Source organism: Bos taurus, chromosome 16, assembly GCF_002263795.3.
Source record: "Bos taurus isolate L1 Dominette 01449 registration number 42190680 breed Hereford chromosome 16, ARS-UCD2.0, whole genome shotgun sequence".
Classification (NCBI taxonomy): domain Eukaryota; kingdom Metazoa; phylum Chordata; class Mammalia; order Artiodactyla; family Bovidae; genus Bos; species Bos taurus.
The window spans coordinates 5,416,340-5,442,679 of NC_037343.1; the positions used below are offsets into that span (position 1 = coordinate 5,416,340).

At 37.9% G+C, this 26,340-nt stretch overlaps 1 protein-coding gene across 4 annotated transcripts in view; it reads left to right on the forward strand.

Annotated features, from left to right (window-relative positions):
- The window catches only part of CR2 (complement C3d receptor 2), a 49,277-nt gene that overhangs the window by 18,928 nt on the left and 4,009 nt on the right, over positions 1-26,340 (forward strand). Inside the window, 20 exon segments of one of the 4 annotated variants that reach the window (NM_001198991.1) lie at positions 440-616; positions 699-801; positions 1,419-1,504; positions 2,598-2,987; positions 4,603-4,791; positions 4,880-4,979; positions 5,195-5,277; positions 5,973-6,380; positions 7,816-7,992; positions 8,088-8,178; positions 8,456-8,532; positions 13,074-13,481; positions 13,854-14,030; positions 14,105-14,192; positions 14,547-14,629; positions 15,938-16,330; positions 17,365-17,550; positions 18,905-19,093; positions 20,054-20,077; positions 22,010-22,085. In NM_001198991.1, the coding sequence (NP_001185920.1) occupies positions 440-616; positions 699-801; positions 1,419-1,504; positions 2,598-2,987; positions 4,603-4,791; positions 4,880-4,979; positions 5,195-5,277; positions 5,973-6,380; positions 7,816-7,992; positions 8,088-8,178; positions 8,456-8,532; positions 13,074-13,481; positions 13,854-14,030; positions 14,105-14,192; positions 14,547-14,629; positions 15,938-16,330; positions 17,365-17,550; positions 18,905-19,093; positions 20,054-20,077; positions 22,010-22,085 (3,505 nt within the window). 4 annotated transcript variants of the gene reach the window in all.

Here is a 26,340-nt window from a genome sequence, read left to right on the forward strand (position 1 = left end):
TTCCTAAAAACCTGGCACCATTTGGAGTTCCTTCCCCAAGACTTAAACACTTCATCATTGGTGTGAGGACCAGGAAGAAAGGGGATATTTTGGTGGTTAAAAAAAAAAAAAAAAAGGCATTATAATAGTTTGGTTCCCTTGGCTACAGTATTAGTGAGAGGATATCCATTTAAATAAAACAGGAAAATGATGAGGAGGGGTCATATTTCCTGGCACAGATCAAGATACAGAGGAGATAGATGCAAAGTTCATCATGTCTAAAATATGTAACATATAGTAGCGTCATTCTGTCTCACCCAAAAGCGTGTTTGCCTTAAACTTAGGAGGGCTGACATGACCACCTTTATCCAACTCCTGCCAACCCTAAATTGGCTTAGGTTGTAGAGAAGAAAGTTCTTATTTTAGAAATAACAGGCCTCCGGTCCTGTTTTCTTCTCAGGGTGTCTACCACCTCCACATACCCACCATGGTAATTATAACCAATTGGATGAGGAATTCTTTGCAGTTGGACAGGAAGTGTCCTACAGCTGTGAGCCTGGCTACACTCTCATTGGAACTAATCCTATACAATGTACATCCTTGGGAACCTGGAGCCATCTAGTACCCAAATGTGAAGGTGCATAAAGGTCTATTTCATCTCAAGGAAACTCAGTTGTTTCCTGACTCTTCATGTGCCAGCCTTGTTTCTTTTTTCCTAGTGAAATCATGTGATGACATTCCAAACCAACTTCTCAATGGTCGTGTGGTAGCTCCTCCTAATCTCCAGCTTGGGGCAGAGGTTTCATTTGTTTGTGATAAAGGGTGAGTGCAAAGTGACCCATAGCTAGTCATTGCTAAGTGTGATCTTTAAAGACAGTTACATTTCTTTGCCTCTGATTTTCTCTTTCCTTTTCTTTACCTTTTATGATTAAGAATTCTGTTGTTAAAAGAATCCCATTTATTTTCTCCAAATGTGTGCATGGTCAGCCAAAGTTGGGAACTGTCCTCTCATCATTTGCAAAAGCAAAGATTAGGCTCAGAAGTTAAGATTTCTTTTATGGAGACTGAATGGACGTTGAGGGTTCAGTAAGAGGGGCTCTTTGAAGTGAGCTTAAGAAACAAAGTCTTTGATGTTTTCTTCACTAGGAACTAAGGTTGTTTCCTTCTAATGGTCAAGAAAATCTTAACATTTGGATGCTGAAGATTAAAGCAAGAACTCAAGGAAAGAGCAGACCATCAGGACTGTTTGCTCTGTGTTTTTAGCTGGTCTGAAGTCTTCATATAACTTAGCTAATTCTCAATCTTGGACTTTTTCCTTAGGGAAAATTCTTATGAAGATAGACCCCATTAATCCCACACTCTTGAAAGAAGTGTTTAGTTTCCATGTAACGGAGAATTGGTTTGTTCTGGTGATAATTTGCTGCCCCTTATTGTTTAAGGTACCGGTTAAATGGCCAGTCTTCTAGTCAGTGTGTCTCAGAAGGAATGAGAGTTTTCTGGAGTAATAAATTTCCTGTCTGTGAACGTGAGTAGAAAGCAAAAGTAATCAAGTATGGATTGTGCCTCTTGATTTTTGGTCTGTTCTTATGCATTTATCAATTATAAAATCTATCAACATGTATGCTTTGAACATATACATGCCACTCTTCTGTATGTTTTAGAATGCAGGCCAAAACTAACTTTATTCAATTGACTACAAATGGTGTTGAGTATTCTATGTGTATAAGGATAAAGGCTCTCAAAAGTTACTCCAGCTGAAAATGAATAGCACTGATGCACTGACATGGTAATGCCACTTCCTCATCTGATGAGCAAATCTTGGAGCTAAATGGAAATCAACCAGAAGTTTCAGAGGTTGGCAGTTTTTTCTTTATTCTGAGACTCACTCAGGAAAAGTGTACATATACTAACACAGCTATAAACAATTAATATTCTTCATGCCCAATAGGACAAGTAAATAAAAGATATTATTTGAAACCATTTCCTGTGGCTTCTTCAAAGGAGACAAGCATTAAAAGAAGACAATTGACTTGCAGTGAGGATGCAGTATCTTTTGTAACAGGACAGAATGTGGTCTCTATACTTAATAGCCCCAGTTGTGCTTGAAATAGGTGTTGCATAATTAGCATGTTCCAGGTATTGTACTTGTCATTTTCAGCTACCTTCTTACTAGATTAGGAAACTGAGGCTTAAAAAGGGTGAGACTTGCCTAAGGTCACGCAGCTATTGAATGACTGTGGGGATTTGAAACCAGGCCTATTGAGCCCAAATTGTACACATGTAATTAGTACGTCATTAACATTATTTTCATGTACTATTTACCTTTTGTTTCATTATTAAAGTTGATTAGACACAGAACTATTCAATAAATTCTGTTTCATTGTTATTGTTTGGTCCTAATTGCTTTTTTTGCTGAAGATCAAGAGAAAGGTAAGAATTTAGCAGCTTAGGGACAGCTCTTACTGAGCTGTCAGAGTGAGTATGAATAAGAAAGAAATTATATGAATTTCTAATCTATTTCTGAAACAGTGACATGACCTATATTTGGATCTTTTATCTAAATTTGAATCTTATTTTCATGATCAGTGTGACCACATATTTTCTTTCCTACTTTGCAGGGATTTTTTGTGACCCCCCTCCTTCTATCAAAAATGGACGCAGTAGTTATTATTCTGGTCCTGTAGCTCATAATGCTGTGGTGACCTATACATGTCAGAGTGCCTTCCGCCTCATTGGAGAAAGACGTCTTTTTTGTATAAGTAAAGACAATGTGAATGGAATCTGGGATAAAGCTCCTCCTATCTGTGAATATTACGATAGAAATTCTGTTTGCTCTGAACCCATAGTACCAGGGGGATACCGAAGTAAAACATCTAGACCACCATTCAGACACGGTGATGCTGTGACATTTTCCTGTAATGCCAATTTCACCATGAAAGGAAACAAAACTGTTTGGTGCCGAGCAAATAGAAGGTGGGGTCCGACACCATTACCAACCTGTGAGAGTGGTGAGTAGAATGAAAGTACAATTGAACCAGAAGCTTGGTCCCTTCCATTTCTGTGCAGGTTAAGTTTGGGATCATTCTGAAGGAAGAACAGTGTGAATGTGTAAATGGTAAGGGTGGAGGGAGGAAGCAAGGGAAAGGGTGAAAATGACAGTTTCCTATTTTTTTTTACCTTAGTTGTAGAGGGATATAAATGTTCATTCATCAATAGAGCAAATAATTTTAAAATATAATGGGAAAATCTAACTGAACACACCTAATATTTGAATGGAATATCTCACAATGATAGAGGCCAGAGTTAGTCTGGACTGTGGAAAGTGGATAGTTTAAACTGTCTATCTAAGGTATTGTCAAATGAAAAGAAATGTGGGCTCCTAAAGCAAAAACATACTAAATGGATTTAAAATTTATCTATAAGAGCTGTTAATGTAGTACGGCAGAAATGATTTGCCATTCCCTTTGACCTCTATAAATACTTTCTGAGTGATCCACACTATATTCCAAACTCATCTCCTAAGCTATAACATTTCAAATCAAGTTACTTTGAAAATGGACATGAGTTTTTGCGAACTCCAGGAGATAGTGAAGGACAGGGAAGTCTGGTATGCTGCAGTCCATTGGGTTGCAAAGAGTTGGACATGACTTAGTGACTGAACAACAACTTTGAGAACAGGAACTACTGTAAGTTCCTTTTCTTTGTATTTTGTTTGACTTACGTTGCTTGAACTCTAAATCTGAATTTCAGTTATGTAATTATGGGATCTGGCAATATTTGACAAAAATTGTACTATCAAAATAATCAAAATACGATTCTATCTATAAAATCTTGGGGGCATTCTGAAGATAGTCACAAATGAGGTGACCATGGAAAACAATTGTGTGTGTGTTTGATAGTCACTCAATCATGTCTGACTCTTTGAGACTCACAGATTGGAGTCTGCCAGGCTCTTTTGTCCATGGAATTCTCCAGGCAAGAATACTAGAATGAGTTGCCATTCCCTTCTCCATGGGGTATTCCTGACCTAGGGATGGAACCCAAGTCTCCTGCATTGCAGGCAGATTCTTTACCATCTGAGCCATCAGGGAAGCCTGAAAAACAATTAAGTCTTTATAAAGACTTAGATAGGCCTCTATGTATTGACATGGAAAGACATAGATTATTAAACAAATAAAGCAAGGCATTGAACAATATGTATTGAGCATCACACAAAGGAAAAATGTGTGTGTATATATCACATATAGGATAAAAACAAACTATATTACTGATATCTGGCAGGATAATCTTATAAATAACAGCATGCTACTTTTGGAGCATAGAATAGGCTTAAGGGTAGAATGGGAGTATGAGTGAAAAATGGACTTTATTTTTTGGTAATTGAAGGTTTTCACATGGTAAATATAATTCATAAAGTATAACTAAAATATAATGTACTATTTGTAGTATAAAATGGATATAATTAAACCACACCTGTTTAATCTTTAAAAGACTGAGTTGAATATTAATAATGACTGTTTGCCATACATCATGTATCATTTATTTGGATGTATGTACTAAATCAAAATATAGACTGTGAAGGAACTGTTATCTGATGACCTTTTTCCTAATGTGTCTGTAAAGATATCCCCCTGGAGTGTCCTTCACTTCCCACAATTGCCAATGGGCATCACACAGGGGAGAGTGTTGGCTCCTTTGCTCCAGGATTGACTGTGACCTACAGTTGTGAACCTGGTTATTTACTTCTTGGAGAAAACACCATTCACTGTTTGTCTTCGGGAGACTGGAGTGCTGTTGCTCCCACATGTAAAGGTACTCTAAATTGACAATCATCTGGGTTAAGAATTTGGGCTATTATGTTACTTGCCATATTTTGCTCATCTTTGGATTGCTTTCTTAGAGGCAGAGTGTGAAGCTCCAGGACCATTTCTCAATGGGCAGATAAAGAGGCCCACTAGTTTTGGGGTTGGTGCAACTGTGAACTTTTCCTGTAATGAAGGGTGAGTGTCTAGAGGCCCAATGGGGTTTCATTCATTTGACTTATGTGTGCATGGTGTGAACTGTGAAACTATGAGGGTCGATGGACAGCTTGAGGTTGTGAGATAATGCTGATAAAAAGAAGTTAGTGCCCACAAATTAAGTGAATTTATCTTGGATTTTTAATAGAGGCTTTCATTCTGCCTAATCATTCTGAATGACCTCCCTTTGTCTCCAGGTATCGGTTACAAGGACCACTTTCTAGTCAGTGTGTAATTTTTGGACAGCGTACTTTTTGGACCAGGATGCCAGCATGTGAAGGTAAGTTAGGCAACTGTAGTTTGTAACTTGCTCCTTGGCCAGAGGTTCAGCAAGACACTGCCTCCTCAGCTTAACTGAAAGTTTTTTGTCTAGTTGTTACTACACAGATCTTATAGAACAAAGATCTCCTCTAGAGATCTTTGTCTTTTCATACTGTTCACGGGGTTCTCAAGGTAGGAGTACTGAAGTAGTTTGCCATTTCCTTCTCCAGTGGATCACATTTTTTCAGAACTCTCCACCATGACCATTCATCTTGGGTGGCCCTGCACAGCATGGCTCAAAGTTTCACTGACTTGCACAGGCTGTGAAGAAATCTTTAGATTTTAAGGGATATATTCTTCACTGAAGCATCCTTGTATTATCTCTTTATCCTTTGCTTACTCAGGTAAAACAGGGTTCCTGAGCATTTCTTTCTCTGAAAGCTATGTACAATTGCCATCCAGGCCATGCACATAATGGAGATTATATACTTGGTAAAAGAAATAAAAGGATCAGCAAAGTAGATATATTCAGGAACAAAATTTTAGATCATACTTTCTGAATTATTTTGCTATAGCTGCTTTGACAGATTCATCACAGATTCAAACACTATTGTCCCTGAACCGAGGATATGAGAGTGGCATCTAGAAACACCGGAGACATTCTTTGTTGATAGTACAGCTGTAATCTTGTCAACTATCTCTCTAATTTTCTAGAAATTCTTTGCCCATCACCTCCTCCTATACTCAATGGAAGACATACAGGCACCTCTTCAGTGATCTTTCGATATGGAAGCACAGTCAGTTACACTTGTGACCCAGGCCCAGAGAAAGGAGTGAACTTCATCCTCGTTGGGGAGAGAACTATCCGTTGTACCACCGATAGTCAGAAGACTGGGACCTGGAGCGGACCTGCCCCACGCTGTGAACTTTCTGTTTCTGAGCTTTTGTGTCCACCTCCTCAGATCCCAAGAGGCCAAATATCATCTGGGCAGAGAGATCAATATTCCTATAATGACACTGTGGTATTTGCTTGCATGTTTGGCTTTACCATGAAGGGTAGCAGGGCAGTCCGATGTAATGCCCAAGGCACATGGGAACCGTCAGTACCAGTCTGTGAAAAGGGTGGGTATTCCAATGTTCAGAATAAATGCTACTGATTTCTTCTTTAGAAACATTAGAGAAGGTGTTATGGACTTCAGCAGGACCTTTTCCAGCTTCCAGTCCCCTCAATTATACCAAGTATCAGTTTAGTTCAGTCACTCAATCATGTCCGACTCTTTGTGACCCCCATGGACTGCATCACATCAGGCCTCCCTGTCCATAACCAACTCCCAGAGCTTGCTCAAACTCAGGTCCATTGAGTCAGTGATGACATCCATCCATCTCATCCTCTGTCATCCCCTTCTCCTGTCTTCAATCTTTCTCAGCATCAGGGTCTTTTCCAATGAGTTAGCTGTTCACATCAGGTGGCCAAAGTATTGGAGCTTCAGCATCAGTCCTTCCAATGAACATTCAGGGCTGATTTCCTTTAGGATTGACTGGTTGGATCTCCTTGCAGTCCAATGGATTCTCAAGAATCTTCTCCAACACCACAGTCCAAAAGCATCAATTCTTTGTTGCTCAGCTTTATTTATGGTCTGACTCTTACATCCATATGTGACTACTGGAAAAACCATAGCTTTGACTATACAGACCTTTGTCGGCAAAGTAATGTCTCTGCTTTTTAATATGCTGTTTAGGTTGGTCATACGTTTTCTTTCAAGGAGCAAGTGTCTATTAATTACATGGCTGCAGTCACCATGCGCAGCAATTTTGGAGTCCAAGAAAATAAAGTCTGCCACTGTTTCCATTGTTTCCCCATCCTTGAGTTGGAATCTTCCCACCTTACAGGCAGATTCTTTACCATCTGAACCACCAGGGAAGCCCAAGAATACTGAAATGGGTAGCCCATCCCTTCTCCAGGGAATCTTCCCAACCCAGAGATCGAACCGGGTTCTCCTGCATTGCAGGTGGATTCTTTACCAGCTGAGCTTTCAGGGAAGCCCACCCTCATCAAATATAGTGAATATCAGTTATACAGAAGCCTTTTAAAACACTACCATTCATTTTGTGGAAGTATCCTTGGAGGAAAAACATTAGGGATCACTAAATTGTCCCTTTCTTTAAAGTGAAAAAAAAAAAAAAAAAAAAAACTGGAGAAAATGTTTGCTTGTCTTAACAGTGATTTCTTAAAAGAGACTTCAGCAAAATCCCACCCTATAGATAGATCAGAATCTCCCATTAGAAGCATACAAGAGGGTTCCTTAAAACAGGAAGAGACAGCAAATGAGTTGGAGCACTCAGTTGGAATGGAAAACAATCTACAGCAGCCTAAATGCAGAAAAAAAAAGAAAAAGAAAAAGATAACCACTGACCTAAAGTTACCCAAAACTGGGCTGCAAGATTACGGCTGTACTGTACAACTGCCACCAGAATGGCATTGTAGCATTGATATCAATATCTTTGGCTCAGTTTTTTCTGTTGTTTACATAAGAAAAATTATCTGCCTTTCTTTTAGATTGTCAAGCCCCTCCTAAAATCCTCAATGGGCAGAAGGAAGACAGACACAGGGTTCGCTTTGACCCTGGGACATCCATAAAATACAGCTGTGACCTTGGCTATGAGCTGGTGGGAGAAGAATCCATACATTGTACCCCTGATGGAGTGTGGATGCCCACTGCTCCCACATGCAAAGGTGCCAGGCTCTGAATTTTGATTTTTTTTTTTTTTTTTTTTGGTTTTGAAATGGCCTTCAGTTGATTTCTCATTCTCCTTTTTTTTTTTTCTTAGTGGCAGAATGTGAACCTGTCGGAAAGCAAGTCTTTAAAAAACCCAAGAACCAATTTATTAGACCAGATGTTAACTCTTCTTGTGATGAAGGGTAAGTGAGGACTATCTCAGACTACAGTAGGTACACTGCAAGCCCTGTGTTAAGAGTTTATCTCAAAGACCTTCTTCATGGGTTTGTGGACATGTTGATCACTCTGTTTTTCCATTAATGGAGACTATGCTGTTCAGTGGATGGGTTGTGCTCCTGGTGGCTACATTTTTGTTCCTATAGTTGCCTGTCCTGAAAGTAATATGTGCTATTGAGCCAATAGCTTTTGCTTAGGCTAATGGTCCACAGATAACAAAATGTCTTGACTCTTTGTCCCTAGGTACCGACTGGGTGAAAGTGTCTATCAGCAGTGTCAAGGCACAATTCCTTGGTTTATGGAAATTCGTCTTTGTAAAGGTAAGTAGAAAAATAACAGGGGATCTAGAATAATGTGAGATCAATGAATATGAATAACAGAGGATCTAGCTTCCTGTGGCGGCTCAGATGGTAAAGCGTCTGTCTACAATGCAGGAGACCCGGGTTTGATCCCTGGGTTGGGAAGATCCCCTGGAGAAGGAAATGGCAATCCACTCTAGTACTATTGCCTGGAAAATCCCATGGACAGAGGAGCTTGGTAGGCTACAGTCTATGAGGTCTCAAAGAGTCGGACACGACTGAGCAACTTCACTTTCACTTTCACTTTAGCTTCCTATGAGATTTCTGTTTTAGACATGTTATGGGATTATGAATATTAGATTCCATTCTTTTCTCTCTGTCAATAGTTATAGTTGCACAGTTTTGCTTTCTGTTGCCTCCTCTTTTACTCGAAGCATAGCAATCACTTAATGTGAACTCATTTAACTACTGATTCTCTTATGTGATTTGGGAGAATAAGAGTAATGAAGTCAGTAAGTATATGAACCATCATCCTTAAGTCTGGGTATACTAGCTTAGTGGTAAGAAAGAGGACTGAGATGGGATCTGAACTCAGATTCTATTTCTACTTATTGACTTGGGGCAATTTATGTAATTCCTCTGAACTCAGGCCTCTTATCTGTAATGTTGCCATAAGATTTCAGACCTCAAAGTTGTTATAATTAAATGCTACTATCCCTACATTAAGGATGAGAACATTGTCTATCAAAAAGTAGATGTTCAGTAAACAATAAAAATTCTTGGCTAACCTACCATACCATCACAACACAAAGATAAACCATCTCAAAAAACCTTAATTCTATTCCTCTGTGCTGTTTATTGACCTATTCATATCAGTTCAGTACTAAGTCATATCCGACTCTTTGCAACTCCATGGACTACAGCATGCCAAGCTGCCCTGTCCATCTCCAACTCCCAGAGCTTGCTCAACACATGTCCAACACGTAGGTGATGCCAACCAGCCATCTCATCCTCTGGTGTCCCCTTCTTCTCCTGACTTCAGTCCTTCCAGCATCAGGGTCTTTTGCATCAGGTGCCCAAAGTATTGGAGTTTCAGCTTCAGAAGTCCTTCCAATGAATATTCAAGACTGATTTCCTTTAGGATTGACTGATGTGATCTCCTTGCAGTCCAAAGGACTTGAAAGAGTCTTCTCCAACACCACAGTTCAAAAGCATCAATTCTTGGTTGCTCAGCTTTCTTTATGCTCCAACTCTCACATCCACACATGACTACTGGAAAAACTATAGCTTTGACTCTCTCTCTCTCTTTAGTTGCTCTGTCATGTCCGACTCTTGTGATCGCATGGACTGCAGCCTGCCAGGCTCCTCTGTCCATGGGATTCTCCAGGCAAGAATACTGGAGTGGGTTGCCATTTCATTCTCCAGGGTATCTTCCTGACCCAGGTATTGAACCCGGGTCTTCTGCATTGCAGACAGATACTTTACCAACTGAGCTATAAGGGAAGCCCTCATAGCCCTCTAGCTTTGACTAGAAGGACCTTTTTTGGCAAAGTAATGTTTCTGCTTTTTAATATGCTGTCTAGGTTTTCTTCCAAGGAACAAGCATATTTTAATTTCATGGCTGTTGTCACCATCTTCAGTGATTTTGGAGCCCAAGAAAATAAAGTCTCTCACTGCATTGTTTCTCCATTTGTTTGCCATGAAGTGATGGGACTGGATGCCATGATTTTCATTTTTTGAATGTTGAGTTTTAGGCCAGCATTTTCACTCTCTTCTTTCACTTTCTTCAAGAGGCCCTTTACTTCCTCTTCACTTTCTGCCTTAGGGTGATGTCATCTGCTTATTTTAGGTTATTAATATTTCTCCTGGCAATCTTTATTCCAGCTTGTGCTTCATCCAGCCCAGCATTTTGTATGATGTACTCTGCATATAAGTTAAACAAGCAGGGTGACAATATACAGCCTTTATGTACTCCTTTCCCAATTTGGAACCAGTCTGTAGTTCCATATCTGGTTCTAACTGTCACTTCCTGACCTGCATACAAATTTCTCAGGAGACAGGTAAGGTTGTCTGGGGTTCCCATCTCTTTAAGAATCTTCCACAATTTGTTGTGATGTTGTGATCCACAGTCAAAGGCTTTGGCATAGTCAATAAAGCAGAAGTAGATGTTCTTCTGGAACTCTTGTTTTTCTACAATCCAATGGATGTTGGCAATTTGATCTCTGGTTCCTCTGCCTTTGCTAAATCCAGCTTGAACATCTGGAAGTTCTTGGTTCAGTACTGTTGAAGCTTAGCTTGGAAAATTTTGAGCATTACTTTACTAGTGGGTAAACATTTGTGTGGTAGTGTGAAGCTACTTTGGCATTGCCTTTCTTTGGGATTGGAATGAAAAGTGACTTTTTCCATTCTTGTGGTCACTGATGAGTTTTCCAAATTTTCTGGAATATTGAGTGCCACACTTTCATAGCACCATCTTTTAGGATTTGAAATAGCTCAGCTGGAATTCCATCATCTCCACTAGCTTTGTTTGCAGTGATGTTTCCTAATGCCCACTTGAATTCGCACTCTAGGATGTCTGACTATAGGTGAGTGATCACAGGATCATCATTATCTGAGTCTTGAAGATCTTTTTTGTATAACTCTTCTGTGTATTCTTGCCACCTCTTCTTAATATCTTCTGCTTCTGTTAGGTCTATACAATTTCTGTCCTTTATTGTGCCCATCTTTGTATGAAATGTTCCCTTGGTATCTTAAATGTTCTTGAAGAGATCTCTAGTTTCTTCCCATTCTATTGTTTTCCTCTATTTCTTTGCATTGATCACTTGAAAAAGGCTTTCTTATCTCTTCTTGCTATTCTTTGGAACTCTGTATTCAGATGGGTTTATCTTTCCTTATCTCCTTTGCCTTTCACTTCTCTTCTTTTCTTAGCTATTTGTAAGGCCTCCTCAGGAAACCATTTTGACTCTTTGCATTTTTTTTTTTCTTTCAGATGGTCTTAATCACTACCTCCTGTACAATGTCATGAACTTCTATCTATAGTTTTTCAGGCATTTTGTCTATCAGATCTAATCCCTTGAATCTATTTGTCACCTCCACTGTATAATCAGAAGAGATTTGATTTAGGTCTTACCTGAAGGTCTAGTGGTTTTCTCTACTTTCTTCAATTTAAGTCTGAATTTTGCAATAAGGAGTTCATGATCTGAGCCACAGTCAGCTCCCAGTCATGTTTTTGCTAATTGTATAGAGCTTCTCCATCTTCTCCTGAAAAGAATATAATCAATATGATTTTGGTATTAACCATCTGGTGACGTCCATGTGTAGAGTCATCTCTTGTGTTGTTGGAAAAGGATATTTGCTATGACCAGTTCATTCTCTTGGCAAAACTCTGTTAGCCTTTGCCTTGCTTCATTTTGTACTCCAGGGCAAACTTGCCCGTTGTTCCAGGTATCTCTTGACTTCCTACTTTTGCATTCCAGTCCCCTGTGATGAAAAGAATATCTTTTTTGGGTGTTAGTTCTAGAGTGTCTTGTAGGTCATCCTAGAACCTTTCAGCTTCAGCTTCTTCAGCATTAGTGGTTGGTGTACAGACTTGGATTACTGTGATATTGAATTGTTTGCCTTGGAAATGAACAGAGATCATTCTGTCATTTTTGAGATTGCACCCAAGTACTGCATTTCAGACTATTTTGTAGACTTTGAGGGCAACTCCATTTATTCTAAGGGATTCTTGTCCACAGTAATAGATATATTGGTCATCTGAACTAAATTATCCCATTCCAGTCCATTTTAGTTCACTGATTCCTAAACAGTTGATGTTCACTCTTGTCGTCTCGTTTGACCATTTCCAATTTACCTTGATTTGTGGACCTAACATTCCAGGTTCCTATGCAATATTGTTCTTTACAGCATCAGACTTTACTTCCATCATCAGTCACATCCCCAGCTGGGGATTGTTTTCACTTTGGCTCTGTCTCTTCATTCTTTCTGGAGTTATTTTTCCACTCTTCTCCAGTAGCATATTGGGCACCTACCAACTTGAGGAGGTCATCATTCAGTGTCATATCTTTTTGCCTTTTCATACAGTTCATGGGGTTCTCAAAGAAAGAATACTGAAGTGGTTTGCCATTTCCTTCTCAAGTGGACCACATTATGTCATAAGTCACAACCATGACCCATCTATCCTGGTGGCTCATAGTTTTGTTGAGTTAGACAGGTTGTGGTCCCTGTGATCAGTTTGGTTAGTTTTCTGTGATTGTGATTTTCATTCTGTCTGCCTATTGACGTATTGGTTGTTATAAAAAGAATTCTTTTCTTAATAATTTGCTATCAGACTTTAGTCACAATATGATATTTATATACATCTTTTAACACATTGCAAAGATTTTTTCAATGAAATCTTTTAAATTGAATTTTACATACATGATGAGTTTTGACACAAAACATAATCATATCTCACCCATATTCTCTAGGAAACCTGATAAAAGATTTATAATCAGCTTCATTTCTTTTCTTTGGTGTTTAATACTGAAACAGAATTGTAGAGTAAGTTTTCCTCCCTCCAGATATCACCTGCCCACCACCTCCTGTTATCTACAATGGAGTACACACAGGCAGTTCTTCAGAAGATGTCCTGTATGGAACTACAGTCACTTACACATGTAACCCTGGGCCAGAAAGAGGAGTGAAGTACAACCTCATTGGGGAGAGCACAATTCGTTGTATAAGCAATGATCAAGAGACAGGCATCTGGAGTGGCCCTGCTCCTCTCTGTAAACTCTCCCTCCCTGCTGTTCAATGCTCGCATGTCCATGTTGCAAATGGATACAAGATATCTGGAAAGGAAGCTCCATATTTCTACAATGACAGTGTGATATTCAAGTGTGATGATGGATTTATTTTGAAGGGCAGCAGTCAGGTTCGTTGCAAAGCCAATAACACCTGGGATCCTGAAATACCAGTTTGTGAAAAAGGTAAAAATCAAGTGGAGAAAAAATGGAGGTATTTATTTGTTTATTCTTGTTTGTTACCTCCCACTCAAAGCTAGAGTTGTGGGAAAAAGCAAAGGGGCATAGATTACCATCCCATTCTGTATTAAAACAGTCTATTCGTGTTGTATATGTTCTTTATCCAAATGCTCCCTTGGATATGGGATAAAGTCAAGGTAGATAATTCAGAAGATCTGTTTTTAAGGTGGCAGTTTCCTTCAAAAGAGCAGAAAGCACTCAGTAATGAATAAGGGCTTGCTGTTTTGCTTAAAAGTTTCAGATTGTCTATTGTCAAATGTTGTGTATTTAGTGTTCTTGAGTTTTTGTTGGTATTTATGTGGGAAGTTTTCTCTCCAGGCTGTCAGCCACCCTCTGGGCTCCACCATGGTCGGCATACAGGTGGAAATAGGGTCCTCTTTGTCTCTGGGATGACTGTAGACTACACCTGTGACCTTGGTTACTTGCTTGTGGGAAACAGATCCATTCATTGTATGCCTTCAGGAAATTGGAGTCCGTCTGTCCCTCGGTGTGAAGGTATTTTCAGTTCCTGAGTTGTCTTTCTCTTTTATATCAAGCATATATAAGTAATTTCAACTTTGCTCCTCTAGAAGCACAATGCCAACCTTTGGAAGAAGATGTTCGAGAACCTCCAGTTGATTCACTCGTGGTACCAGCTAATATATCTTGCCAAGAAGGGTTAGTAAGACTCATTCTCATAAAGGGTCTCCATCTTGCTTTATGCATTAATTCTAGCCTCAATTTGTCCTGGTGACTCCCTTTTAAGGTTCTTCATTGTCACTTTAACAGAGGATGCGAGGTTATAAAGGTCTAACTAGCATCTCTAACTTTTCAGTCCTTTATTGACATGAAAATGCCTTTGCTGGGAGCACCCTAAGTCTAAAGCAGTTTTCTTACTTGAAGGGCCAAGACTTTTGACTCTTTTGTGCCAAATTTCTTATTTAGAAGTGCCTCTATATTACTGGTTTGAGGAGGCTAGGTTTCAGAGATGTGATTTTTAAGAAGAGAAAATGTATTATAATCTCTCTCTAGGTACCGGATGATGAAATATGCTTTTCAAAAATGTCAAGATGATGAAAATAGGGTTTGGTTCCAAAGGATTCCAGTTTGTGAAAGTAAGTTAAAAAAAAAAAAAAAAGTCCATGGGGTTGTAGAGAGGTAAAGAGGATAGGTCACTGCAGAGCTATTCTATGCCTCAGCAGTGTATGTGTTCTAGCTTAGTTTATATAAAACATGTTTTGGTATTTAGATAGTACTGGCAGTGGGAAACAAAACTGTCAAGTAGGAAATGAATACCGTTGACCCTCTGTATTTGCAGGCTTCATAACTTTGTGTCAACCAACTGTAAATAATATATATATTATATATTATTTACATTTACATTATTTATATTTATATTATTTATATTATATATATTTTTAAATCCTGAAAGTTTCCAAAAGCTAAACTTGAATTTGTTATGCACTGCGTACTATTTACTTAGCATTTACATTGTATTTGTAAATATTTAGATAGCATTTATGTTGTATTCAGTATTATAAGTCATCTAGAGGTGATTTAAAATATATAGGAGTCTGTGCATAAGTTAAATGCAAACACTATGCCATTTTATATAAGAAGCTTAAGCCTCCTTGGAATTTGGTACTGATGGGGGACCCTGGAATCAGTCCCTTGTGGGTACTGAGGAATGACTGTATTTGCAGTAAGCCTGCTAATTGCTAAAAATTAAAAAAATAACAATATAAACTATTTATTTCATGGGAACATAGCTGTATTTATTCCTTTGTCTATATTTATACTCTATTTTCTGAATTATTTTGGAATGAGTATGTATTATTCATAGAGTCAAAAAATTCAATGAAGTTTTTTAAAGAAATTATGATTCAGCATCTAAAATTTAAATAACTTTATGTGTGCTCAGTTACTCAGCCATGTCCAACTCTTTGCAACCTCATGGACTGTAGTCTGCCAGGCTCCTCTGTCTATGGAGTTTTCCAGGCAAGAACTAAGTGGATTGACATTTCCTCCTCCAAGAAACAACTTTATAGCTATGTGCAGTACACACAAGGCGATGGCACCCCACTCCAGTACTCTTGCCTGGAAAATCCCATGGACAGAGGAGCCTGGTCGGCTGCAGTCCATGGGGTCGCTGAGGGTCGGACACGACTGAGAGACCTCACTTTCACTTTTCCTTTCATGCATTGGAGAAGGAAATGGCAACCCGCTCCAGTGTTCTTGCCTGGAGAATCCCAGGGACAGGGGAGTCTGGTGGGCTGCTGTCTATGGGGTTGCACAGAGTCAGACATGACTGAAGCAATGCAGCAGCAGCAGTACACACAGTTGCATAGTGGCATTTGTATCTGAATGAAGACTGTCTACTATGGTGTACCAGCTGAAGCAGAATTTCCTGTTCTCTTCTGCAGTTATCCACTGTCAGGACCCACCGGTGATTAACAATGGGAGGTACAGAGGTGTGCTGCCAGGAGGCTTTCCATATGGAAGCGAAGTCTCTTATGAATGTGATCAAGGATTTGATCTCCTGGGAGAGAAAAGTATACGGTGCATAAGTGATTCTAAAGGACTTGTATCTTGGAGTGGACGTGCCCCGCAGTGCTTAAAATCTCCTCCTGTGACTCACTGCCCTAACCCAGAAGTCATGCATGGACACAAGCTAAATAAAACCTATTCTTCATATTCCCACAATGACATATTACATATTGCTTGCAATCCCGGCTTCATCATGAATGGCAGTCACTTGATTAGATGCCATACCAACAACAAATGGGTGCCAGGTGTACCAACTTGCATCAAAAAGGGTAAGATATTTTAAGGAACAAAATATGGGGTGTTACATAGAATTTTTAAAAAGGGGTTTTGAATGTGCACTTGTCATTTCACCTATAGAAAGGCAAGTTAAAAGCTTAGGTAATCATATTATTTTACAAAACACTTGCTTGTCTTATTTTCTCAGCTCATTTTTTGTTTTCCTTTTTCTTTCCAAGCATGTTGACAAAAGGTACATGAAAGGATAACAGTTAACTTCTAAATTGATAGGATCTTCCAAATTTATTATTTTTATTAGTTTAGAATAGCAAAAATGCACATACCTTTTTCAGCAAATGTTTGGCAGTAACATTGCTTGATAATTTCATATTTAAGGCTGTGCTATCAGCCAGAAAGATATATTTGAGTATTCTGGAGAATGGAACTAGCCTTAAAACCCACTTAATTGTCTTGTAATTTTAGTTGTCATTGGTGGTTTTATCCCTGTCAGTGGCTATCTGCAACAGAGAATGCCAACTGGCAACCAAGAACTGAATTCAGAACTGTTTATTTTTGTCTAGCACAGCAGTCTTATTTTAAGTGAGACCCATCCCTACTGCCCAAGATAAACTGTGAATCTGTGATACAGTGAGGATCCCCTTTGCTTTCCTGCAAGGTACCAGTAGCTTGAATTAGGCAGTGGCTGCCATTTTTAGAAAGATAGGTGCTCTATAACTTGGCATCACTTCCTGGTGCCTGTAGATATTTGAAGGCGTGACACTTGACTATAGCCTTTCTACCATATAAAGAGAAAACATTACTATTCTTTGATAGATTACAATTGTAGGCTGCAACCACTGATGTTTCATTATCTTACTTTTGACATTTGCTTTCAGATCATATATGGTGTAGGTAGGAAATGCAAATATCTGTCCTATACTGCTTGGTTTGGGTGGAATGAGTATTTTTGGATACTGATCAGTTGGCTTGTTGCCTGCCTTCTTTATGTATTGTTATCAACTACAGAGAGTATTGGCTATGTGTTCCTCTGTACTAAATTAAAAATCCTTTCATATTGATGTCTAAGCTTTCTTTGGCTGTCAACGTCCACTTACAATCTCCCATGGAAATCATACTGGTGGAGACATAACTCGATTTTCTCCTGGAATGTCAATCCTGTACAGCTGCAACCAAGGCTATCTGCTTGTGGGAGAGGCACTCCTTCTTTGCACACATGAAGGAACCTGGAACCAACCTGCTCCATATTGTAAAGGTGTGTTCTCTATTTGTTTTCTTATTTTTTAAATAAAATTTGTCCCAAGTAGATATTTTCAGTTAAGTACTTTCAACTTGCTTCTAAGTCACTTCAGTTGTGCCCGACTCTGTGAGACCCCATAGATGGCAGCTTACCAGGCTCCGCCGTCCCTGGGATTCTCCAGGCAAGAACACTGGAGTGGGTTGCCATTTCCTTCTCCAATGCATGAAAGTGAAAAGTGAAAGTGAAGTCGCTCAGTTGTGTCTGACTCTTAGTGACCCCATGGACTGCAGCCTACCAGGCTCCTCTGTCCATGGGATTTTCCAGGCAAGAGTACTGGAGTGGGGTGCCATTGCCTTCTCCTAAGTACTTTCAACTTAAAATAGCCAAATAGATGCATTGATTGGATCATTTAATTAATGTATTTAATCCAATTAAATATATTTAATTGGATTAATAGATGAAGTAATCTAAATATTGCAAAATAAAGAAAATGACTGAAGGCCTTAGTCTATATGAGCTATCATATATGTAGTCACTTAAATATGGAAAGATGAAGTCTTTATGTAGATTAAACAACTAATACAGATCGAATGTGCACTGTGGTTAGTTATGATAAGTGTACATTTGACAAAATACTCCTAAAAATACTTTTTTGAGCATATTTCCCTGTAAGTGGTGGTAGAATTATGGGTATACTTATAAAAGTTTTTCAGAATGTCATTTTTACTACCATAAATAGTGCATATGAAATATGAGTGGTGAGTTACTACTAAATATTAGTTGAGCACTTAGGGCACACAGCACTTTGCATGCCTTCTGTCATTTAATCCTCATGAGAACCGTATGAGATTGGTGTCATTATTCCTGTATTATCGATGAGGTCCTCGAAGAATGGAGAGATTTATAACTTATACAGAGTCAAACAACTTGAAAGCCCTAGAGTTAGTTCAAATCCAAAATCTCACACTATTGGCCACTACACTGCAAAGACTAAAGAAGAAAAGAGGAAGCATTCACATCTAAGAAGAGTTAGAGAACAAGAGTAGAAGTTGAGGAAATAATTCAGAAGTCTTAACATTACTCATTCATCCTGCATCATTTCTCTAAGAAGCCACAAAAATTATTCATTATTGGTTTAGAGACTAAAGCACAAGAAAGAAAGTTATTTGATAACCAGGGTGTTATTGAGGTAGATGGCTGACACTAAAAGTCTATGCCTAGGATATAATTTTGTGTTATTTCAGTGAAGTTTTACTAACTGAGAATAGAATAAATTGGTTTCATAAATCTTTCCATTAAGGGCAGTATCTACATTCTTAGTTAAAGGTCAAAATATGACACAGATTCAATTAGATTCCTTTAATTTCAGAGGTGAACTGTAGCTTCCCAGAACATATAAATGGAATCCAGAATGGGCTGGAGCCTGGAAGAATGTATCAATATGGAGCTGTTGTCACTTTAATGTGTGAAGACGGGTATACCCTAGAAGGCAGTCCCCAGAGCCAGTGTCAGGAAGATCACCGATGGAACCCTCCCTTGGCTGTTTGCAAATCACCCAGTAAGTGCAAAGAGCTTCTCTGCAGCTTCTACTTGTTTCACTGGAAAGAAGAGACAGAGGGTTATCCAATTTCAGGGACTCCTGGGTTTCAAAGTGACGTAGGTTTGTGATCAGTGGTATAGTAACAGAAGAATTTGAAGTCAGTGGTCTATTGTAGTAAAAGTGAGACTTTCTGAAGATTGGGAAAGTAAAGAAAGAATATAAAGAGAGATGAGCACTGATTTAAAAGGTGCAAAGCTCACAGCCTTATACAGTGGTCCTTTGGTATCTTCAGGGGAATTGGTTCTAGGACCCCCTCAGATACAAAAATCTGCAGATTCTCAAGTCCCTTATGTAAAATGGCATAGTATTTGCATATAATCTGTGCACATCCTCCCATATACTTGAAGTCATTTCTATATTATTTATAATACCCAATGCAATGTAAATGCTATGTAAATAGATGCTGGGCTAACAGCGTGAGCTTTGCTTTTTGGAACTTCCTGGAATATTTTACTTTTTCAAATATTTTTTAATTAGTGGTTGGTTGAATCCACAGATACAAAAGACAGACTGTATTTTGAAAGAAGTTGCTCCCGAGACTTCTGCTATTGCTGAATCTTGATTTATAAGTGCTTACTGATATGACAGGGACCTCCAAAAATATGCTAACTAAACTGTTGTAATCGTTGTTTCCATTCTGACCTGAGAAATCCCTGATTATAAAGTTGAGCTTATTATTTTTTTTTTTTTCATGAGTGAACTACCTCACCTTAAAGTGGAAAAAAATTTAAAGGCCAATGAAGTTGTTACATAAAGAATGAAGAAAGATTGGGTATAATTCAGTGTTCTGATACATCTTTTTAAGTAGACTTAAAGAAGAGGGATCTGAGTGTTAATTTCTGGGACATCCATGGTATTTGGAGCTATGTGGAGCCATGCAACTAAACTAATGTTTTCATGATTTTGTATTTTCCTTAGGTTCACTTGCTCCTCTTATTGCTGGTAAGTTTTCTTAAATTCTTCAATAAAACTTCTAAGGTAATTTATACAAATATATGTAAATTTTGAGGCACTGGAGAAATATCAATAAACTCAGATATGCAGATGACACCACCCTTATGGCAGAAAGTGAAGAACTAAAGAGCCTCTTGATGAAAGTGAAAGAGGAGAGTGAAAAGCTGCTTAAAACTCAACATTCAGAAAACTAAGATCATGGCATCTGATCCCATCAGTTCATGGCAAACAGATGGGGAAACAATGGAAACAGTGACAGACTTTATTTTTGGGGGCTCAGAAGTCACTGCAGATGGTGACTGCAGCCATGAAATTAAAACATGCTTGCTCTTTGGAAGAAAAATTATGACCAACCTAGACAGCATATTGAAAAACAGAGGCATTACTTTGCCAACAAAGGTACGTCTAGCCAAAGCTTTGGTTTTTCCAGTAGTCATGTATGAATGTGAGAGTTGGACTATAAGGAAAGCTGAGGGCCAAAAAACTGATGCTTTTGAACTGTGGTGTTGGAGAAGACTCTTGAGTCCCTTGGACAGCAAGGGGACCCAACCAGTCCATGCTAAAGGAAATCAGTCTTGAATATTCATTGAAAGGACTGACACTGAAGCTGAAACTCCAATACTTTGGCCACCTGATGTGAAGAACTGACTCATTTGAAAAAACTTTGATGCTGGGAATGACTGATGGCAGGAGGAGAAGGGGACGACTGATGATGAGATGGTTGGATGGCATCACCAACTCAATGGATATGACTTTGAGTAAGCTCCAGGAGTTGGTGATGGACAGGGAAGCCTGGAGTGCTGCAGTTCATGGGGTCGCAAAAAGTCAGACGAGCAACTGAACAGAACTGATATGTGCTGTGCTTAGTCACTCAGTCATGTCAAACTCTTTGTGATCCTATGGACCGTGGTATACCAGGCTCCTCTGTCCATGGAATTCTCCAGGCAAGAATACTAGAGTGAGTTGCCATTCCCTTCTCCAGGGGATCTTCCCAACCCAGGGATCCAACCCAGGTTTCTCGCATTGCAGGCAGATTCTTTACCATCTGAGCCACCAGGGAAGCCCTGTATCCTGCCTGTTAAGTTTTTCATTTGAACTCATGAGAAATTGTACTTTTTTTTTTTTTTTAAGTGTTCTAAGGCTCTTTTAATGTGCACTTCACATCACAAACTGTCACTTTTGGATGGGATGAAATGAATGACTTGATCAGCTACTCCCAGTTTTTAGTTCAAAAGTTTAGGTTTACTAAAAGTTTGGGCTTCCCATATGGTGCAGAGGTAAAGAATTCACTTGTCAGTGCAGAAGATGCAAAAGATGTGAGGTCAATCTCTCAGTTGGGAAGATACCCTGAAGGAAATGACAACCTACTTCAGTATTCTTGCTTGGAGAATTCTATGACAGAGGTGCCTCACAGGCTATAGTCCATGGGGTCGCAAAAAGTACGGCATGACTGAGCTAGTGAGTGCCACACACAAAACTTTCGTTTAACTATTGGTCTTTTGCATAATTTGGTTGCTATCAAAACAGATTCATTTATTCTGCAGTGGCAAAATATATTTCACAACTGAGAGTTAAATATTGTATGAAAAGTCACGGAATCCTGGTGTCCTGAGCTTCTAATTTCACTCCAGTGACAAGAATATTACTGATAAAACTGAAAAGAACAGAAAAGCTGAACCTAAACTTGACTGGAACCTTGTGATCAAATGCTTGGTGCTTTAGAATAAATATGAACTGGATTAAATCCAAAACGTAAGCCCACATACAACTATTTTGGAATTTAGTATCTGTATGGCTGAAGAAGAATAAGCAAAAAAGTCACATAACATTTTCCCCACCACTAGGAACAGGCCCCACAATCACTTCAAAACAATGTAGGTTACATTTTTCTATCGTTTAATACTCTGTTTTGTATTTTAGGTTTTTCTGCTGGGGTAATAGCTCTTTTCTGCTTGGGTGCTGTCGCCTTATACATGATATCAAAACACAGAGAACGGTAAGTTTGAGGCCTGCTTGACAAAAATACACAAAAGATTTTGACTTCTTTCCTGAAACTAAACACAGAAGCACAAGTTAAATGAAATAAATACTGCAATGTGATAACTGGAATAAGGCATCTTGTGTTAAATAGAATATCCTTTCTGCAAGAACTTAAAAGATAACGAGCATTCATTTTATTTGAATGGTATTTATACAGATAAGATAATATTTATTTATACATAATAAAAAATCTAAAAAATAGGAAAAAGTCCCAGTCATAAAAACTGCTGATATTTGGCATTTGCCTATATGATTATTTTATTTCTTTTTTTTTAAACTGCAATATTGGCCTTATTTTTTTTTAATCCTGCCTTAATTTTTTTTTCATTTAGCCTATTTTTATATTTAAATCACATTTTCTTTTTACCAATTTGATTGCATATTTTTCTATAATATGTATCCATATTGTGTAGGTTTTAAGCTGCTTCTGCATTTATTTTCATAATAAATAAAAACAAGAAAAACCTAAAGAAACTTTTTCTACATCTCCATATTTCCTTAGCTTAGATCCTTAGAATTCTAGGAATAAGTGTATGAACATTTAGATGCTTAGTTAATATTGCCAAATGGTTTTCCAGAAAGTTAGCTCCAATTTGATCATATATCAAATAATATATCTGGATATATTGTATTTCTGGATTCTTTTTTTATTGTTTCATTGATGTGTCTATTTTTCTATCACAAACACTTTGCATTCAAATAGTATAGTTTTCTGATATTATAACTTCTAACAAGACAAGAATCCCCTCATTATAGTTTTTAAAGATTTTCCTCTTTCTTCTGTTTGTTCTTATAGGAGTTTTAGATGATCTGTCATTTTCTAAAGACATATATGTTGTGATTACATTTATGTCTATAGGTTAACCTTTGAGAATTGGCACATTTTCTGTAAATGCTTTCTCATACAGAAACATACTAGGCCTTTCTATTTGTTTAAGCAATCTTTAAACAACTCAATTGTTGTTTTCATGACTCTTTAAATATACTACTAGGTTTCTACATTTTGCTATATTATGTTTTATCACACATAAATTAGACATACTTTTTCATTTTATTTTAAATTTATTATTAAAAAAAATTTGTATCCATAAAGTATTATTGCCAGAGTAGATTAAGTAATGTTTGGTGGGGATGCAATCAAATGGTCAGTACTTAGGAATTTTGATCAGAAAAGCTTTCATAGTGGAGAAGATGTTGCAGGTATGCCTCACAGAGTGTAGACAAGTAGAGAAAAGTATTCCAAGTAGAAGGTGCAGTTTGGGACTTGTTTTTCCATCATATATTATAAGAACTACATAAGCAATTGACATGCCTGAGAAACATTGAAGTTAGCATAAGTTTAAGTGACATAAAAGATCCCCTCTGATACATAAAATCGTATGGAAATTGCAGAATATTCTGGTAGGTACAAAGGATACACTTTTAGCAAATGATATCGTCAATTATCAGCCAGGGAATGTTCTGTGTGCCCAGGTTCTTAAGGATCAATAAATGCTAGTGATAGGGAGGATAATCAGGTAATGTCTTACCAAATCTCATATAACTTCCAGTGGGGGATGACCAAATCATGTCACCATAAACATGTCACCCACAAATTCCAGCAAAATTACTTTAACAAGCCAATCATTTGGATCTATCTAAGTGATCTGATTGCACTGTTCACAGTTCTGTAATGCCTAGAGTAGGCATCAGACATGAAGGGGGTAACACTGAAATTATGTAATAATGGCATATTTGAACCTGAATAGTTTGTTCTAAGCCTGGAAGGGCCTAAATGCAGTAGGTCTGGCAAGGGTCTACAGTCGGAGGTACTTTAGGCAGTAGTGTTTATCAGAGTTTATCACATAACCTTTGTTTTGTGAATGATTTCAGGGGAAATGATGTTCTATGAACAAATAATATTGGGATATGCTTCAAGCTACATTTTTCTCATGGGGATTCACAATGACCATGAGACTATTTAAGGTCCTACACGAAAGAAGCCCATTTAATTTTTCAAAAACGAGTCTTGCAGACGAGTTGGGCTGCTGAACTTTTTTCTCATAAAATGCCTTTAACGTCTCATGGGACTGATGTTTAACAGTCTTGGGGAAAGATGGTCTGAAAGTTAGATCATCAAAAGCCTTGTATGCCACGACAAGGAGTTGGTGTTTACCCTGTAGAATCTTAAGCAAAGAAACAATATGTGCAGATTTTCGGTTTTTTAAAAAGGGGCAGTACTGAGTTGTCAACCAAAGCAGCAGTGGTGAGGATCAAGAGGATGCAATAGATGTAGGAAATATCTTCAAGGGCTTCCCCGGTGGTCCAGTGGTTAAAACTTCACCTTCCAACGCAGGGGTATATGTTCAATACCTGATTAGGAACTAATATTCCACATGCCTGCTGACCAAAAAATCAAAACATAAAACAGAAGCAATATTGTAATAAACTCAATAAAGACTTTTAAAATGGTCCACGTCCAAAAAAATCTTAAAAGGAAATATTTTCACTATGAAGACAATAGGCTTTTCAGGATTTCAGTGTAGTCAGTTCAGTTGCTCGGTCGTGTCTGACCCTTTGTGACCCCATGGACTGCAGCACACCAGGCCTCCCTGTTCATCACCAACTCCTGGAGCTTACTCAAACTCATGTCCATTGAGTTGGTGATACCATCCAACCATCTCATCCTCTGCTGTCCCCTTCTCCTCCCGCCTTCAATCAGTATTTCAAGGTTTAGTGAATTTTTAAATGTGGGAAGAAGGGGACACAAAGTATGAATCAAGTGGGTGCCACTGGATGGATCCAATGGTTCACAAAAAACGGAGAGGGATAGGTTTGTGGGGGAAAATGGTGCAGTTCTGATCTGCTACTTCTAGGTACTCTCTTCCAGGACTCAAGAGAGAGGCCTGAACTCAGGTAGATGATGCTTAAATCACAATTTAAGCCTTGGTACCAAACAAAATAGAAGATTAGAACAAGGATGAAAACAGATGTAAGAATAACAGTAATACTTAAAAGGCAAGAGGGGGAAGGAACTGTCAGAAGTAAGAGGAAAGAAAGTTGGGAGAAAATGGCTTCATAGAATTCAGGAGAGTTAAAGGTCTCAAGAAAACAAACATAGAGATGTCATTTGCATGGCTTTTCTCACAGGAAGTTAGAACATAATTTTAGTCAAGAGTAATTTAAAAAGACATTTAAGTAAATAGAAAAGGTGGTCTCTATCTCCTACCTTCCTTTTACAAAGTTTGCTATCAGAGCATTACATGTGTAGGAAAATTTGTAAACTTTGGGAACACCTATAAGCATAAATAATTTGTAATATTCCTATCTGATTATTAAAGTTATTAACAAAGTTATTAACATGTTTATATCAAACACTATACATAAGAACCTCAGTTGATTATGAACTAAACATATATGTTAATTAAACTCCTAAGCATCACTTGTTTTATTTCCATTTTCTAACTGACTTCAGTTTAGTTTCTTATACTTAATACAGACATTTGAACTGCCTTAAATACTTTTTGTAAGTAAGATGAGTAATGGATAATTTAAAAATCAATGTCTACTAACAAAATTAAATATTTTGAAGTTATTCAAACATGTGAAGAAGAGACTATGTTATTCTCTTCTTGCCTTCTAAGATGTTTCAATAAAACCTAAATCTCACATTAACCTAAAAATTATCTTCTGTAATAATTTTAATGTCTCTTCCTGCTAAATATGTAAATTGACCTCTTAAATGTGATAGTGAGTGGCAAGTTGTAAGTACCCTTAGTGGTAAACTTTCTTTCCTAGTAATTTTGTATTATTTTATCTCAGAGTTCTACATGATAGTGCAATCACCTTTTATTGTCTTTTGCTAATTTTGACAAAATGTTTTAGAAGCACAGCAAAGTACATGTGCTTTGAAAGAAAAAAAGTAAAAATGTCTTAAAAGTCATTTAAAATTTTTAGTGCTGCATGATTATATAAGTATTTTGAATTAAATATCAAATATAAAAATTTCTTTTCAAGTTAGTTTGGAAGATTGACCCTCCAAAGGTAAGTTTATAATCATATTATAAAGTGAAAGCTTCTTTATAAATTTTTTCAATCTGGGAGTCCTAATTATTAGTCATTAAAAGGCCTGGATAAAGCTGCCCAATGTAAACTTATTTTTTTTAATATAAATTTATTTATCTTAATTGGAGGTTAATTACTTTACAATATTGTATTGGTTTTGCCAACTT